The sequence below is a fragment of the Falco naumanni genome, chromosome 8 (genome assembly GCF_017639655.2).
Source record: "Falco naumanni isolate bFalNau1 chromosome 8, bFalNau1.pat, whole genome shotgun sequence".
In the NCBI taxonomy this organism is placed as follows: Eukaryota; Metazoa; Chordata; class Aves; order Falconiformes; family Falconidae; genus Falco; species Falco naumanni.
Genome location: NC_054061.1, coordinates 49,205,674 through 49,222,019, shown reverse-complemented (window position 1 = coordinate 49,222,019; position 16,346 = coordinate 49,205,674). Strand labels below are relative to the sequence as shown.

The window sequence follows — 16,346 nt, the reverse complement described above, 5'->3', positions numbered from 1 at the left end:
AGTTCAGTGGTTTAGCTATATTTGTCTTTGTTTTGACCCTTTCTTCTGATACTATTTCACCTTTCTCTTCTTCATAATTTACCTATTCAGCTGTGATTCATAAAGTGGCAAGTTACAGCGAGACGTCTACGTAAGAGTAGAATTATAGAATGCAGAATTTATAAGTATATTTTCCATTTATCTGTGCAATAATTTTCATTAGGCAAAACTGACACCAGTAACATCCTATTGATTCACTGATTTTACTGAAGCTTTTGAAAGTTGTCAGTTCTAAGTAGATAGAAATTAAAACAGCAGTAATATAAGAACTCAGGAATACGAATGTTCTGAATATACACTTTGGACAGTTACAATTTTTCCCAGTAATTATAAACAATGTTGTAGAAGAGAAGTTATCATTTTATAATGCTCAGTGATTGCATCAGAGTGACGTCATATATATCTGCTCCAAGAGTCAACTTTTGTTGCAGTTACGTTCTGGGCAACAGAAGTAGCACCAACAAGAAGGACAAGCATGTAGAGGCTCTGTGATTTACTTGATATATTCACTGCAAAGATGTGCACTGGTAGACTAGGGGCCAGCAAACAAGCTGCAAAATAGTTCGACATAAAAAGAACAAGATCCATATACAAAAATAATGGTGGTGGCCTATCAAAAACTGGTTCTTGTTGGGTGAAAAAGAAAATGTTAGCTATTATTGTAATGTAACTGCTGAACTACTGTTACTACTTCTGGTGAATATGTACAAATTCTGATACTTCTGCTGAAGATTCTTTTTGTTACGTTTAGTTTATTAGAATTAATTAATAATTATTAGAAGTTTAGTAGAATTAATATATATGTGCATTTTGTAAATAGTGAAGTTACTGGTAAAAACAGTTTGATGGTTTTATGTCTCATATAAATTTGCTTCATTTGGGTTATTTTAAAGAAGTATTTTTGAAACCAGCAAGTAAAAGGTGAACTATTAGATGTATTTCACAGAATCCACAATACTGTGTATGTATACATATATATGCACACCCATGGAAATATAATGGAAATAATATATTTTATAGTCAAGGTATAAATAGATGAGTAAAAGCTAGCACAAGTTACAAACTATGAAATGAGTTGAATATTGGATTCTAAGCATTTATGATAATTACGTATAGTTTGTATGGTGCAATGTATGGAGTAACTTATTTCCCTATATAAATAAAATTGCCATCAAATTATATATCCATCTAACCATCCATTTATTCAGATGTGTGGACCTATATATGGGCCTTGTCCTTGTAATTACAGAAGAATGTCAGTCACTGGTGAATTTATTAAAAGGCCATTTCTAGCAATGCATATGCCATGAGTAATTTTTCCCAATATAAATCTTACTCTTCAAAAAGCTAGGAAAGTGTAGAAAATAGGCAGTTATGAGATGAATAATGAGTCTTTGTTTCCTCTCCTTAAATGTTGTTTCAGTCAGACTTCTGACAGAAATGAATTCTTTTTGAGAAGTTACTAAGGTTATGTGTTGAGGGATCTGTAAGGGCTTGTACTGACAAGGGATTGTGCTTACAACCTAATTCTGTGTGGCAGTTGCTTCCCAAGTTGTTTAAGGGGGAACCAGAGACACTGAAACTCTCTCCCCTGTACTTAGCATGTTGTTCAGTCACCTCTCATTAACAGAGCAGTGGTCTCGTGAAAATTACTGGTTAAATAAACACTTTTTTCAGGTACTGTTTTCTCTGTTCTGTCTTCGTAAAGTAACTCCTGTTGCTGTAATTTACAGACTGGGTAGTCCTGTTTTACAGATGAATGGTTAAAAAGACTAGAGAAACTGCAGTGTGTCTTGCTAGCCTTAATTTGTATGCTGGTGGCTGCTATCTGCAGAGCTCAGGACTTGGTCCCAAACTTGGATCTGCATCAAACTATAGTGAATTGATACAGAGCTCTGCTCTGCGCTGCACAGGTGATGTGCAATATCACTGCTGTGTGCTCTGAGGTAGCCTAATGCCCATGGTCCTTTAATCACCGGAATAGTTTCATCTCATTTGAGAGTTGAAGTAGTTACAAAAATATGATTTAGGGATTATAAAGTTTATTCCTGATTATACTACATATACATCAAATGTCAAATATTCCTCAGAAATAAAATGTACTGATCTCTCCAGGGATATTTCATAACAGTGTTAGACTAGTAGGGATTTCGGTGGACTATAACATGGTATTCTATTTTGGAAATACAATCAGTTTTTAGCCTTTGACCTATAGCCAGTCTCAGCCTTGGTTCGGTTTTACAAGATAATTTGCTGAAATCCTTTCCTCTACACAAGTCCTTCTCTTCCAAATGAAATTACTGAGTTTTGGTCTGTGTCTCACTGTCAGAAAACCTCATCACTCTTGTCCCTTCTGCTCCTCTTGCGCTGTGTGTTGAGTGCAAGTCTGATTCTATGTCCCTAAAAAATAGGAATGTTTCTGCTGTTCTTCCAATGAACAGTAGTGGTGTTGGGGGCATTTTATGGATATTTTTTTTTAAACCCAGCTGAAAAGTCTCACAAAATATGCTGCCAGCCAGATGAGCTGCTGAAACTGAGAACAGGGCAGATGAGCACAACTATACTATGTTCACCATTCACCAATAATGTATATGACACTTCTGGTGTCATGCTTCCTATAGGCATCTTCCTAGATTCATGTGGGGCTTCCTTTGGACTATACTGTATTCAGGCTTTTCTTCATCATCCACGTTGCTGTTCAATTCCTCTCCATGCCAGAGGAGACCTGGATTAGGCAACATTTCGAAAACATTGAAGAAGAGAAACAGAGGAAGTGAAAGGTGTGAAAGAGATGCTGAATAAATATGAGGAGAGAGTGCACAAACAGGGGAGAGTCAACAGAGTTATGCTAAGAGTAGAGAGAAAAGACAGTGGCAGATGTGACAACATGAAAATGGAAAAGTGGTAGTTTTCCTCTCCCAAGTGCCCGTCTGCAAATGCTGTTAGATGAATTCCCACAAATACATTTTCCAGGAATCCTCTTCGCTCAGGAGAAGAGACCCAAGTTTTAACTTGACAAGTGCATTGTCTGATAAATACTTTGTCTGTCATTGCTTTGTGCCCAATTCACACAAACTTGAGCAGTTTCAGAAAAGCAGTGTTAGAGAAATAGATCTATGTAATCAAATAATGCCTGTAATACAATTGGTACCACTTTTATTAAAGTATTTTAAAAGGTGGCATGCTTTACATATGTTCAGGTCATCCTGACTCTGGCGTTTCTTGCATAATTTCATGAAGGAAAACTTGTTACCTGACTAAGTAAGGGATTTGGTTCTTGGAAAACCCCAGCAGACTAAGTGATATGTGCAAATAACAGCAAGGAAAAAGTTGTGTTCCTACAGCTGGTACGTTTATAGAAGTGTAGAATTGAAGTGTTGAGTCTGTTTTAAGATAATACTTAGTTACATGTTTCTTCTAAATAAAGTGATGTCCTCCAGTTTTGCTGAAGTTTGTTTTTAATACTTTTTCTATTTTGCAAGAGGTATACATAACTTTTCTAACTTTTTGAACAAAGAACTGTGAAAGCTGACTTGCAATCCGATCTTGTGTAATGTTTTTACTGCTATGGTTTTGTTACCCTGCCTTCAAAAGGAATACAGATCTCCACACAGAAGGAATTCATTCTCTTTAATACTTTTATTGCACTGGAAAAACATGATGAGCATGTATGAAGGGTGTTCACTGAAATGCATTCACTGTAGCATTGCTGTGTAATATCATTTACTTTGCCTGTAAGTATGAAAACATCTTTTGTGCTGTTTTGCTGGAGCGATCAGGTGGACCCTGGTGATCTCGGTTACAGCAGCAACCCCTCTCCCTGTAGGTGTTTATGCCAACCTCTGTCTTAGATGTCTCCTTAGGATTTTATAACTCATTGATTACACTTCAATCCACCATAGCTGTGACATCTTTGTACAAAATCTTCTTTTGTCTTTACTTGAATATCTTGCATTTGAGTATCTTTTACCTTCTGGAACATGAGCAGCAGGAGAGGGGGAAAGTGTCTGCTGTGCCCAGCTTCCCGGTGGCCTCAGTATGACTAGCAGAGAACACATTTAGTGATGTGCTGAGTCAGTTCTCTGCTCCTGTTAAATTAACTTTTGTTAGCTGATCACCTGTCCATACTCATTCTGCTTCTGTCTTGTCATTTTCTCAGTTACCTTGTATTAATTTTTTTTTGTAGGAAGCTTTTGGACACTGAGGATGAGCTCTCTGACATCCAGTCAGATTCGGTCCCGCTGGAAGTGCGGGACTGGTTAGCTTCTACATTCACGAGGGAAATGGGGATAGTGAAGAGGAGGCCTGAAGAAAAGCCCAAATTCCGAAGCATTGTGCATGCTGTACAGGCTGGGATTTTTGTTGAAAGGTGAGAGCTTTGTTTTCTTATTACAGCAAGTACTGCATTTAACCACAGTGTCTGTCACTGCAGATCCCTTAACTGGTGGGATGAACCTGAAGCAAATCTTTGAGCCAGAATATAGTTTCAGTTTCTGCAGTTGCTCTATTTTTCTATACAGAAATCCAGATGAAGCCTCTAAATTTGAGATTAAATCTCCTGGACTTCGGGAAATTCTGGGAATGAACTTTATGGTTTTGAAACTTCTACACTAAAATGTAGCAAAGCCTGCACTAATGTGAAAGAGTAATATACCAGCAGAGGGGCTTCGCTCATAAGTTCATAAAAAGATTTATGTCATCTTTGGGATCAGACCCTTAAATATCTTAGTCTTATTTCACAGACCGTGAAAGATGAATTAAAAAGAGAATTTTTTCCAGTAATTTTTAAAGGAGTGTTATTCCTTAACACTTTATTTGTTCTTTTAGGATGTACCGAAGAACTTCTAGCATGGTTGGTTTGGCTTACCCAGCAGAAGTGATTGTAACATTTAAGGTGAAATAAGTTTAATCATTGTGGAATTTGAATGTATTTATACTTATGTTTTGTGACTTTTAGGGTGAAATTAATATATTTTCTTACTGAACATACCCTAGCCATAGTCAGTACTACAGAACTGAGCACACAGAACAGAGAAATTAAAAATATAAATTCAGAACTAGCATATGATTCTGTTTATTGTTTCACTGATTAGTTGTGATTTCATTTAGATATTATTAGAGCAATAGGTTTAAATTAGTATAGAATTTTTATAGAAATGTGAGACATGGTTTTATCAGCTCCCAGTGGTATGGTGATCAGTGTCTCAGCAGCATTTGCTTCCTTTTTAGGAAAGAAAAAGGAGAAGTAGTATTGGGATAGAGCTAACAAAGGAAGCTGCAGCTTATGGAACAAGTACAGTATTTGCTGTGAATTTAAGGCATTACTGTATTTTACTCGAAAGGCCATCCTTTGTAGGAGTAAATTTCCTGTGGCTGTGTATGCAATTAAAAATTGTTATTTCTTGAGAATGTAGTACCTCACCTTTTCCCCTTCAAGAGTCACTGATACATAAATCTCAAATTGCTATATGGCTATAGTGTTAATGACATTTCATAATAGCCTATTTAAAGGATGAGTATTCACATCAGCTCCTTGAGGTTCTATAGACAGTTTGTACACAGATAGTTTAATTTTAAATATTAATGCCTTTGATTCAAAGCGTACAAAGTGGCATAGTTCATGTTACAAGTATTTTATTCATAACTGACACAACTATTTTCATCATTAACATTGAAATAGTCATTAATGTGTTACCTGCAGTAGGAGTTGGAAAGAGTTGGACAATAAAAAAACCCCAAATTCTCCCTCTTTCCTTCAAAAATCCGCCAAATATCTTTTCCAGTGTTTAACTGGAAACATACTTAAACAGATGGAAATTTTATGTTTTTTTTTTTCTTTTTCCCTCATCTACAGGATGTTGATAAATGGTCTTTTGATGTATTTGCCCTAAATGAAGCAAGTGGAGAGCACAGTCTGAAATTTATGATGTATGAGCTGTTTACCCGATATGACCTTTTGAGCCGTTTCAAGGTCAGAAACTAGTCAGAAGTAAAAATATGTATGCAAAAATAAGTATGTTAGATTTAAAATACAAGAAAACCAGGATATGTTTGAAATGTTGTGTTTTTTTTAATTGTACAACGTAGTGCAGAATTTCAAAAAATATGGCAAATCGAACATTGTAATATGGCCAATAGTTCTACCAAATGGAACTTCACCCAGAGCCTGCAAATTTTTCTACAACCCAAAAAATGGAAGGCTCTGTAGAGCCCTGTCTAAGTCAGTTTGGGGTGGGATGTTACTAGTGGGCAGATAAATGCTGTGAGCGCCAAATAAACAGATTATGTATCCAGCCTATTCACTCAGCAGTACTGAATCAGTGTCCCAGATTCATAGAACAACGATTCCCAATAAGGCAGAAAACTGTCATTAGTCCCAAGTACTTTTTTCATGGTCTGGATCATAGCATGCTGCCTACCACTGTGCAGGGGTTTCAGCTGAACCTTCCTTTCCTAACCAACCTGGGAGATATATAAAGATAAGGCTGCTTTTCCATGGTGTTTGCAGAATGTTGCAATACAGTATGGAGTACTTATAACCAGCTTCGAAAGGCTGAGATAGAAATGCCATATTTATCATTGTAGTAGTATTGAATGGAAGTTTCATTATAGTTTCAGAATCTCTGCACTGCAAAACTCCATGCCTCTTTTGAGGAGGCTGCCTCACCCTGAAGTTGATTTGAATATTTTAATTTTAACCAATAACCCAGACTCAGCTTTTCCCATCAAGCTTTTCCCTTCAAGCTCTGGGTGCTTGAAGTCAGAACCACACGGGCTGCCCTTAACAACACAGTCCAAAAGTACACAAAATTTCAGAGAGTACAGGCTCAGTGGACTTAAGCCTGTTTCTCGATCCCACTGTTTGCCTTTCAGGGCTTTTAAATAAAGAAAAAAATCTTAAGGAAAATGTCATTACATTATATGGGGGTTGTGGTTTAACCCCAGCCAGCAACTAAGCACCACACAGCTTCTTGCTCACGCCCCCCACCTCCAGCAGGATGCAGGGAAGAGAGTTGGAAGGGTAAAAATGAGAAAAATCGTGGGTTCAGAGAAAAACGGTTTAATAATGGAGATAATAACAACAACAACAGTAATAATAATAATAATAATATAAAGACATTGAATGAAAAGGAAAATAACAAAGAGAGAGAAATAAAACCCAAGACAGACAAGTAGTGCAAATGAAAACAATTGCTCACCACCAACCAACTGATGTCCAGCCAGTCACCGAGCAGTGGCACTGTGGCCAACCTTCCCCTCGTTTTATTTCTGAGCATGACGTTATAAGGTATGGAATATCCCTTTGGTCGGTTGGGGTCAGCTGTCCTGGCTGTGTCCCCTTCCAATTTCTTGTGCCCCTCCAGCCTTCTTGCTGGCAGGGCAGTGTGAGGAGCAGAAAAGGCCTTGGCTCTGTGTAAGCACGGCTCAGCAGTAATGAAAACATCCCTGTATTATCAACACCTTTTCCAGCACAAATCCAAAACATAGCCCTGTACCAGCTACTATGAAGAAAATTAACTCTATCCCACCAAAAAACAGCACAATGGGAAAATAAATGGGACTAGATAATACCTGTACTTCATACATTGCCTGGAGGAAGAAAAGGAAGGGAAGTCATACTGTTAGATTCAGGGAAACCTTGTCTCAGGCAAGGTAAAACTGGTGAAGAAAAGGAGATAATCCTATGTTTAGACTCCTATCTGCCATGCCTTTATTATATATATGAACAATGTATGCGTTCCTGGTACAGACAGACAAGAGGTGTCTTGAAAACTGTTTGGTTGATAGCTCTGCAGTCTCTTGTACACTAACCACATGCTGTGCATGGTGTATGTAGAGAGATGTAACATCTGCAAGAACTGGGTGAAGAGTCCATGATGCATATAAGACCTTTACATTTTAAAGTTTTCTTTTGTTGTTCTTTAACTAAATTCTATGGTATATTTATTTGTGGCTTATTTATTGCATGATTAGCTTTGCAGCTGTTGTAGGATAAAAACATTTATTTTAATTTTTGCTTCCCCCCAGATCCCTGTTCCCAATCTTATTTCATTTGCTGAAGCTCTTGAAGTTGGTTACAGCAAATACAAAAATCCGTATCACAATTTGATCCATGCAGCTGATGTTACTCAAACTGTGCATTACATAATGATTCACACTGGTATCATGGTAAGAAATACTGCAAAGTTCGATTTACTTCTTTTCTCAGACTGTACTGTTTTGGATAACTGTGCATATGTGTCTTTTCTTAAGGAAAAAGCTCCCTTAAAAATTGTGCAGAGATAGATTCCAAACTGCCATTCAAGCTGTGAACTTTTTGTCATTTTAAGAGTTCTTCCAGGATGGAACTCTTTTGATGTGGAGTGAAAAAGCAGAAAAAAAAAAAAAAATCCTCCTTAAATCCCTTTTGCTTTTCATTGCACGGGCTTGGCTATTATATATCGTATTAAAAGAGATCCATTTGCAGAAGTGGTGAGAATTTTTTTGCTTCCACATCAGAGCCTGGGAGGTATGATCAGGCAAGTTAACTTCAGCATCTGCTGAGGTCCTGGCCATTGAAAGATACACTGAATCAGTACAGGCTTACTCAAATACTCTGCAGCTGCTTTTTCTTTTAGTTTATAACCTTAATTAGGACTGTTCTTGCATTGTGTATATGCATATACTAGGCAGGAGATTGTATTTGCCTTGCACTATTGCAATATCCCAATATTTTTCAGTGTTTGCTTTGGGAACTGAAGTGAGTCTGTGCAAGCATTTTTATTCTAAACACTTACCTTAGATTTAATACCAGCAATGGGAGTCTCCTCGCTATCTGCTTGCTGGAAAAAAGTAAATACTGACTGAAAGAAAACAGGCATCTCTGTCAATGGCCTTTTGATGATTTGTCTTCACTATGAATGCACTTGTTTCAAATTAAAAAAAAAAAGAAGGGTGGGAAGTGATAATGCCTTATTTCTGTTTGCAGAGTCATAAAACGAATCCATAAGACTTCTGGAAAGGAAAGTTTTAGGGCTGACTCTATATGTCTGTGCTCCAATATATACACAATAAATGACAGTCATTCACTTATGTTAAGCTTTTTCTCACTGAAAGCTTTGTCTTTGGCTTCAGCGGAGGAAAGAACAAGTCCCTAGGCATCGTAGGGTTTGATTCTACTGTTTGAAGAGAGTGTTTTGCCTCTAAGCATCAAGTTTTTAAAGCTACCTTTTAACACAAGTACTAATTGCAGAATGAAGCCTGGAGTCTTCACCAGCCAAGATTCCTTTTCACATGGAGGTGTTTTCTTGAGAAAGAACTTCCGTATCAGACTGAAGGACAGGCTAGACAGCTCTTGCCAAGATGACTTCAAACCAAAGTTGTTTTATACGATGTTCACCTATCAAAATAATATTTTAAAAAGAAAAAGCTTGAAGAGATTAGATCATAGTTCCTATCCTACCCTTGTCTTCTACTGTAAGATCAACTGCAAGCATTAAGTGATGTGAGACATGTTTTTATTGTAGGTATATAGCTGGATCAGCAAATTAACAGGGAGGAAAATCTTTATTGTATTACACGACACAAATATCCCTTGGGCCCATTGTAACTGTGCCCCTCTGCCCTTCAAAAAAAACAATAGCATCCAGATTTTCTATGTGGTGCCAGGACAAGGTTCCAACTTCCAGAGCTATCCTAGTTAATCTGAGATGTTTGACCATTGATTAAACAACTTCACAACATGCTTTGTGTATATCTGAACACTGAATGAAGGAACCTGTTTCATATTTGGGTATCTGCTGTTCTACAGGGTATACATGAGGATGAGAAAGGCCTCTCTAACTCAGGTTTTACCATATTAGCATCCTAACCTTCTAACTGCACTTTGAAGTGATTTAGATAACTGTTTTCAGAAAAGCTTAGACTTCATTGCTGTTACTTTGCTGTAAAACCTCATTAATGTTGCAATGCTGCTACAAAATATTCCTATAAAATTAGACCATATTTTAAATACATTTGAATTGCTGAATTATAATATTGGAAAGTTCTTAGAAAGATATCTAACTAGGACAACACTTAGTCGAGAGTGCCTTCAAAGAGATGTAGCTTGCCAGGCAGAAGGAACATTTATAGAAATCAGTGTTTGAAAGAGGGCCTAGTGATTCTGCAGCTTGCGAAGTATTTATGTCCCAAACGTCATTTGCAGTTTGAGAGTGCATCAGTATGATGCAAACATTCCATTTATTTTTTGGGTTTTTTTTCCTGTTCCTTGGTTAACCCTGCAGAACCCTACTCAATAACAATTTGAAGTTTGCTTCTCAAGCTAATATTTTTCAGAGTATGTCCGTTGTAATGCCTCTTTTCTCTCTGTTGTATCTTCTAACAAATACCTGGACTGGAGTCAATTTGAGGCAATTCTATATCAAATTCCCATGTATTTTTTTGCAGATTGGCATGTGATTTGAAGTTCTTATGCTTTCATTTTATCTTAAGGAACTAACACTGACTCCCAAATCATGCAAAGAATTGCTGTCTTAGTTGTTCGCTTCTGAAAGACATACTGAAGCAAATGTTTCAAAAAGCTGGGTTTTAGAAAATCCTTTTCACAATTCCAGTTGTTAAGATCATACATTTTTTATCTTTTATAGGCACCTGGAAAACATCCATATTTCAGCATCTACCAAAAAATTTGGCTGGTCAGAGTTTATGCTTCTCCACAAGCCTTTAGAGAGATTCCGGTGAAGAATAACACATATTCAGAGTCACAGTTAAAGAACTGAAATGATCATTGTAATTTCCAACTTATAATATCTTAAGAAACAAGATCCAGCCACCTCAGATCAATGTGTTAAAAAGTTAGATATCACAGATGGCACATAGTCTATTAGCCTTCCTAAGAGATTAAATCCCAGATGATACGACTGAGAAATATAAGTCAACCTTGGATTTATGAAGTCTTCATCTTTATAAAGATTAAAGAATCCAAGTCCCAGGGAATAAATCTTGTAAAGAACTTTTGAGTCATCGATCATCTTCCCACTATCCCTTTTCTCCTCCCACATACCTGTATTGCTCAAACTAAATGAAAAAATGTCTCTACTGTCAATAAGCGCATTGTGAGACTCCCTTTCTTACTCATTTTTTAATCCACTGTTGTCTAAAAAAATAGTTTGAACCAGAGCTCATGAAAAGTTGAAATGTATTTATTTACTTACAAGCAATTTATAATGCTGGAAAACATCTCTCAGTGGTAAACATCTTTTCCAATAGGTGTTACACCTGCATTACATAGTATCTTCCCGGAGGGAAGTAGGTTCCAGCTCTTCACAGTCTTGCAGCCCTCCAGATACCTGCTTTTCCCTCTCCCTTTGAGCAAAACACTTGTTAAGTGTCTTTCTAAGAGCTTTCTCCTACTGCCTTAGAAATCCTTTAGCTAGAGTAGTTTTCTGAGTCTGTGATTTGAATACAGATCTGAAATTTGACTGTACAGCTACAGTCTCTAGAGTAGTTGCTGTCATATAGTAACGTATGAAGTTTCTGTGTAGCCTGTAGACATTGTTGTAAGAAATCCTCTTCTACTTATAAATGCATTGTCTAGCAACTCTTTTGGTTACTAAACAAGCTGATCTTTGAAAAGGCGTCTTAAAGCAAAAGTTTATGTTTAGCTTTAGTTACTAATAATTTCTGGGTTTCTGTTCTGTCTGGTATGTTGAAAACATTGTGAAAGCCAGGACTGGTCATGGCCTGGTTTCTTGTGACACACAATATGATGAAGGTCATCGTTTCCATTTTTAGAACTGCTTACAGTACATTCTCATTCCTCTGTTGTGACCTTTTAAAATCTATACTGCTTCACCAACAGCCAGTACTTGTTGTTCCTCAGCAGTCTTATTTTGTCACTGAATGACCTATTTCATTATTCTTTTATTATGAATCTTGACTGTTTCCTTTCTTCTTCTTTGAAAGAAGTACTACTGTTGGCAGCTTTTAATACTTCTGGCGGCTTATACACCTTATATCCATTCATGCACATGTATGTGCACATATGGGCATATAAGGATGAGATCATTCTTTGATCCTTTAGTACAGAAGCTTACTTCCACCCTAAAAAAAATTGAAATATGTGTGGAAATGCTTGACTGGCATTTGACTTAATCAGTCCTATGACTGCGGGGTTTAATTATCATATGATTTTTCTGCCCTCATTTTTAGATGGAGTAATTTTTTTCCTTAAGGATGATTTATCATTCAAGAAATAGAACTTGAAAGATAAAATAGCAGAGGTTATTTTACAAACAGACTGATAGAGAACAGGCTCAGTTAGCAAGAGTTACAAAAGTGCACAGAACTCTAGGGTCTGCATTATTTTGTATACATGACCTGTATTACCTTTTGTTCTCAGTTACTGTGTACTAGCCTTATGTACCCTTTTTTTGCATTAGTACAAAGTATAAAACGTAGAATGGAAAAATCTCCTATGGGCCTAATTTTAGTGCTATAAACACTGGTAAAATATAGTTAATGCTGATGTTGTATCAGCATTTATTATGAACTGTCTATATTGTTCACTAAAAGACAATTTATAACAGGTTTTTAGATGAATATACCATAATTTGGAAAGTGCCATGTATGGGCTAGCAGGTTAGGTACTTCCTACTTGAAACAGCTACAAAGTATACCATGTAATTATCTTAATAACTTACTGTATTTCTGGCTGCCAATATTTACTTTGCTAGTGACCATAAGGACTTTAACTTGGTCGTAGAGAAATCATAAGTACAAGGAGTTATTTTACTGTATAATAGTGAAGTGTTAAGGATATATAGTTACCTGAAATAAGACAAGAGTAAAGTTTCCTTAAGTTGAAGATAGTGCAAAACTTTTCCAGTACTGTAGTACTTAATCTGAGTTAGACTATTATAGAAAATATGACTAAGATTTGTTTTTCATTTACCAGCACTGGCTCACAGAACTGGAAATTTTAGCAATGATCTTTGCAGCTGCCGTCCATGATTATGAACATACTGGGACCACAAACAATTTTCATATTCAGACAAGGTAAGCGAGGTGCTCTCTTAAGGGTCATATCTGGAGTTTGCTGTTCATTGGTCTGAACTGTTTCATACCTCTTACTGATACAGCCAGGAAGCAGCCGGGTCATTCCTGAATTTACAAATTGCTTCCTTGACCTCTGTACAGTTAATGGGACTGCTGACATGAGCAAAGACAGTGTGGAAAAGTAAGGAGTTAGCTCCATAGTGTTTAAAATCATTATATTTTGGAGCTGATATGTCAAGAGAGATTTCAAAGAGATTCAGATCACAGACTTGAAAGCCCCTCACCCCTCTATATGTTTGCTTAAATTTTTATACTTTTGACTTAAAAATTTCTTCTGCAGTGTCCCCATAAAAATACCATTCCACTTTCAGCAATGTGCCTGCACTTTACTTCGGCTGCTACATTTTTTTTTTTTTGGAAGTTGCATATTAAACTTACAGGGTCCTAGTACAGAGGGAGAAACCTTCAAGTACAGCTTTAGAAATACCTACCACAAGTCGTCTCCTAGCTTGTTTTGATAGCATCTGCAGTAGTTACGAAAAAGAAATCTAGAAAGAAATCCAGTTTAAAAGTCAGGCTAACTGCAGGTGCAGCACGTCATCCTAGCCTCTGGTCCAGAACAACAGCATATACCTCTCTCCCTTAACATATTTTCACCTTATCAAAGGAAAATCACTGCCCAGTCCATTAATGGGTGATAAATCCTATACCCGATACTTAACGTAGTACAAAGCATCTTACACTTCTGTCACACTAGGCTGTACTTTGTTTTTAGTATCCTCAGTTGATGAGTATGCTTTACCTGCTGTTAAAAAAAATTCAGCAAAGCACTGGCATTTTCTAACAAAACAGCTCTGTGCTAGAAATACTACTACTTCAAACAGAAGCATCCTCACACTCACCTATACAGATGTAGTACCTAATGGTTATATTTAAATTAAATCCATAACATACTTGTGCTCAGAGATGTGCCCTTTGTTAATGAACAAATTATGTATCTGCAGCTGAAATAAAGACAGAATTCTTTTCTCCCTCAGCATAGTCTGGCTAAAAATAAACATCAGTTTGTCATCCCAAGTTTATATTACTTTTCTATTTTTGTCCTTAATATTTTGCTCTGAAGTATTGCAAAAGTGGAAAATCAATTAAGCTGTTACCCTTTGAATTTTACTTGGGCATACTTGCAAACAGGTATTTGTTTTGTAATTAACTCATTCTTCCCTACCAGTGGAACTTGTCTCTGATGTGGCATCCCAGGCCCATGATTCCAGGCTTGTTTTGCCTGAGAAAAGCTGATGAAATGGCTGTCATAGTCATAGCAAATCTTAGCACTGTTTAAAACTGACCGTAAGTAGCTATGTGGATCAAAGTGTGCTTCATAAACATGTGATTGTCAAATCACAGATTTTCCCATGATTTTAGTAGGAGTATGTATGTAAACATATTCATTATTTAGGTAGGTTATGGTTTGTTCCCGCTAAATAAAATTGCCAGTCCTATTTTCATTTTTTAGATTCCTTGGTACCATACCATACACGTGGGTGGTTACACTAAATATATGTTATTGCTCAACAGAACAAAAGGCTGGATTTACCATATTAATATCATAGTAAGTTACGTTGCTAAATCATCACACCTTTCTCCTGGCACAGACTTTTCAGTTGGCCAAATGGAAATACTCAAGAACAGCTTTATCAGAACAGAAGTGTAGCAGAGAGGGGAAACCTGAGGTTGCTTAGCAAGTCATACCAGGTCTTGGGGAAACAAATTCCCCAAGAATTAATGAAGTTTGAAGCTAAGGATGATAAATCCATACCACATCAAAGTTTTTGAAAATCTGTAAGTAATTTTGGTATTGTAGATTAGTCTTTAGTTAAGAAGGAAAGGATACTATCAAGGATGATAACGTTATGCAAGGGTCTGGCTTTCGGAAGCACTTGAGTGCAAATCAAATTTCAGCTTAGCATCTCTTCCATTCCATTGCTACGAGGCTCAAAAGTTTCACAGTTTTTCTGACAAAAGATGGCATCCATTTAAAACATGTGAAATTGAAGTTTTAAAATATTTTATTACTTGCAGCTCCTTCTAATTATGAGTGACATTGGCCACAGCTCCTCTGTCTCAGAACAGGGGTACTAACTTAATACCCATACTATGTGCAGAGACCCCTCTGTTGGTGAATGCACTGCGTTTTAAACGGTTGGATTGCCAATGTGTAGTTTTGAGCAGCCTAATTAGAGCATTTCTGTTGCTCTACAATCCTATCTACAGCCAAGAAGCTGAAAGATCGCCTCACAAATTTTTGTCACAGTTATATAAATAAAACATTACACATTTAGGAATATGATTTTCCCACAAACAGTATATACAATGGTTTAATGATACATTTTTATGCGTTTAGGAGGGAAACTTTATCAGTATTTGATACAATTGGAATAAATAAACATAGTTTGGTGTATATAATCAGTAGTTCTCCCAGAGAATAGACAGTCCTGCCTTCCTCAGTGCCATCATCAGGATGCTATTGCAAATTCTGCCTTTTTCTTAACACTAGGTCAGATGTTGCAATATTGTACAATGATCGTTCTGTTCTTGAAAATCATCATGTAAGTGCTGCTTATAGACTCATGCAAGAAGAAGAGATGAACATCCTGGCAAATTTAACCAAAGATGACTGGAGGTAAGACCTACTGTGACATTCAAACTTAATTCCAGTATTTAAAAATAATAAAAAACACCAAGCCTTCCCTGTGGAGTCTGTTTTAAGAGTTCAAATTACAGGAAGAAACTTTGGCACTGGAAGGAGTAACAGATTTAGGGCTTAGGAAAGGCTGCTGTGTGTAAAGAAGTACTGTTTGAGAGACTCCACATAATTTTCCAAGTGAGGTTGTGCATTTATGAGGCACAGTGTTGGACTTGTGTGGACAGTGTCTCAGGTGAGATAGCTCTTCAGGAAAACCACAACGTTGCCCGTCTTGAGCTAGGTTATCTTTGTCTAACAGTGGGTTAAAACCTCAGTGCAGAGTCACACTGCTGCCAACTTGACCACTACTGCCTTTGGGATTTCTGCTGTGTAACATACCACAGTGTAGTCACATCTTGGTTAAGCATTAAAAAATGAATTATCTGGAGAATAAAAAAAATAATAATAACAAAGGCCAGGCACAGTAGTACCCCAGAAATCGCTCTTGTTTTTTTTTTTTTAATTTCTGCTTCTTAATTTTAGTATAATTCTGAAGAAAATATGACCAGCTGAAAGAATCAGGATC

At 36.8% G+C, this 16,346-nt stretch overlaps 1 protein-coding gene across 6 annotated transcripts in view; it reads left to right on the top strand.

Annotated features, from left to right (window-relative positions):
* The window catches only part of PDE1A (phosphodiesterase 1A), a 249,915-nt gene that overhangs the window by 175,798 nt on the left and 57,771 nt on the right, over window positions 1–16,346 (top strand). For 5 of the 6 annotated variants that reach the window (XR_005829343.1, XM_040603798.1, XM_040603796.1 and 2 more), the window contains exons 5-10: window positions 4,226–4,408; window positions 4,867–4,933; window positions 5,894–6,010; window positions 8,068–8,208; window positions 12,977–13,077; window positions 15,632–15,757. Coding sequence is in view for 5 of the 6 variants with exons in the window: in XM_040603798.1 (XP_040459732.1) it covers window positions 4,226–4,408; window positions 4,867–4,933; window positions 5,894–6,010; window positions 8,068–8,208; window positions 12,977–13,077; window positions 15,632–15,757 (735 nt within the window). In the remaining variant the exon portion in view is untranslated. The remainder of the gene's footprint in view (window positions 1–4,225; window positions 4,409–4,866; window positions 4,934–5,893; window positions 6,011–8,067; window positions 8,209–12,976; window positions 13,078–15,631; window positions 15,758–16,346) is intronic. The other variant, XM_040603799.1, reaches the window with a different exon arrangement.